This window comes from Pinus tabuliformis, chromosome 8 (genome assembly GCF_031772625.1).
Source record: "Pinus tabuliformis cultivar Carrire ecotype Pingquan chromosome 8, CPIR1, whole genome shotgun sequence".
In the NCBI taxonomy this organism is placed as follows: domain Eukaryota; kingdom Viridiplantae; phylum Streptophyta; class Pinopsida; order Pinales; family Pinaceae; genus Pinus; species Pinus tabuliformis.
Window position 1 is genome coordinate 1,804,916,359 of NC_142294.1, and position 2,271 is coordinate 1,804,918,629.

A 2,271-nucleotide genomic window follows, 5' to 3' on the forward strand; every position below is an offset into this window, starting at 1 on the left:
CATAGAACCAGTGAACCATGCACTATTCGCTGATGACTCGCTCTTGCTGGGGGGGGCCTCTTCAAGAATAGCAACAGCCTTCAGAACCATATTACAGAAATTCTGTAGCATCACGGGCGCATTGGTTAGTGAAAATAAAAGCGCGGTCTATGGTTGGAATACAGACCAACACTCAATTGGGAAAATCGCAGAAGACCTGGGATACACATGGCACACAGAATGGGAAAGAATCAAATACTTGGGACTTCCAATAACGCTGGGCTCCAATAGAAATCACCTGTGGGAGGAAGTAATCTCAAAATTCAAGAAGAAGATAGCAGTGTGGGGATGTTTTTGGTTATCTACAGGCGGCAAACTCACCTTAATCAAATCTGTCCTCTCGGCTCTGCCCACATTTCAAGCTTCACTGATGATGGCACCTAAATCCATTTCATATCAAATTTCTAGATATATATGCAACTTTCTGTGGAACGGTGAGCGAGGGAACAACAATTGATTTCACCTAGTCTGCTGGGAAACAGTGAAAAGACCGATGGCGGAAGGAGGCCTCCAAATCCGTGATCCCGTGCATGCAAACTTGGCTCTAGGTTGCAAATTGCTATGGCAGCTCTGCGCTGAGCCCAACCATCCAGTAAGCCAGATCTTCAAAAAGAAATACCTCAAGAATCGGATCATCATGACTTACAAGCTGGAGAAGCATCCAAAAGGCACGCAGGCCTGGAAATTGTGCAGCAAAGGCATAGAGTCCTTGAGAAGCCATTTATACCGCATTCCTGGCAATGGGAAAAAAACCAATTTATGGAAAGACTGTAAAATGGGACACCGGCCTCTCATCGAAAAAATGGAGATCGATGAGATCAAAGACTGGCTCCGAGTAAAATGCATCAGGAAAATCGAGGATTTATCAGAATGGGACAGCAATGGCAACTGGCAGAGATGGAATTTACCCAGAATTCCAGAACAATTAAAAAATCATTTGGCTGTCCTCATCGAAGCAATCTTTGATTTTTCTCCAGTTCACATCGATGATGAAGACGTTTGGGGCTGGGGCAAGAACGGAGTGTACGCAACAAGCCAAGGATATTATCAATTGCAAAGCAAACAAGACTCACCATACCAGGGAATTGTGTGGAAGCAGATTTGGGACAGCTTCAGCATCCCTAAAATCAACTTCTTTTTTTGGACATTATTTCACAACAAAATTCTTACGGGAGAAAACTTGTGCAAAAGGAGCATAGCAGGGCCACATAGATGCGCCCTCTGCAAAAGAGAACTGGAAACTGCAAATCATATGTTCATAGTGTGTGATTTCGCGAAGGAGGTATGGTCCATTTTCTTCTCCGGACTAAATGTGAACCCCCCTACTAAAAGCACGATAGCCTCCATGTTTACATCCTGGAATGCCAGCTATCCCCACCGTATTGTCAGCAAATCAATTTGGCACAAAGTATGCACAGTTGCTCCTAAATATGTTTGCTGGAAAATCTGGCCAGCCCGGAACGAGATTATTTTCAATAACATTGAGATGTCAGCATTGAAAGTGGCGGAACACACAAAGAAGCTCCTCTTAGAAACTCTCAATCACTATACAGCAAAGGAAGGCAACTCCCTAAGAAGTGAAGAAAGAGCGTGGTTGGAAGACTCCACAGGAAAAGATAGACATCCAACAATTAAGCGCCCAATCCACAAGGAAAGATGGCAGATCCGTGAATCTGAGGACAACTTCCAAAAGTGGTGAAAATCCCAGGACAAATGCACCATTTTCTTTGATGGAGCCTCAAAAGGCAACCCAGGGAGGTTAGGAGTAGAAGGTGTGATATTCTACCGAAATGGGGAAAAAGACGAATTCAGCTGGGGCCTGGGACTAAAAACAAACAATCGAGCTGAAATTCTTAGTCTCTGGAAAGCTTGCCAAATTGACAAAAAAGAAAATCCAAAGGAAATCCTAATCATAGGCGATTCAGAATTGCTGATAAAAACAATGGTAAAAAAGAAAAGTCTCAAGGATCCGACACTGAACAAACAGCTTGCAAAGTAAACAGAATGCTGAAAGATCTCCATTCGGCTCAAATATGCCACATTCTTAGAGGATTAAACAAAGACGCAGACAGATTGGCAAATATTGGATGCTCTCTTCAAGAAGGAATGATCAGCATAAATGTAGAACTTCCCATCAAGGCAAACATTCCTTAAGAGGAAAGAGTGCTTTAGTTATTATTGGAAAGTGTAATGGTCGTTTAGGCTATGCTTGATCAACTTTCTATCAATAAA

At 42.9% G+C, this 2,271-nt stretch overlaps 1 protein-coding gene across 1 annotated transcript; it reads left to right on the forward strand.

Moving 5' to 3' along the window:
* Positions 1-532: 532 nt before the first annotated feature.
* Positions 533-1,738, forward strand: LOC149243451 (uncharacterized). The gene has a single exon (XM_089371216.1). The coding sequence runs from the start codon at positions 533-535 to the stop codon at positions 1,736-1,738; it is 1,206 nt and encodes a 401-aa protein (XP_089227342.1).
* Positions 1,739-2,271: the final 533 nt, after the last annotated feature.

Bases quoted from the DNA above. Each gene is read 5' to 3' on its own strand.
- LOC149243451 (XM_089371216.1), top strand. From the start codon at position 533: ATGGCGGAAGGAGGCCTCCAAATCCGTGATCCCGTGCATGCAAACTTG.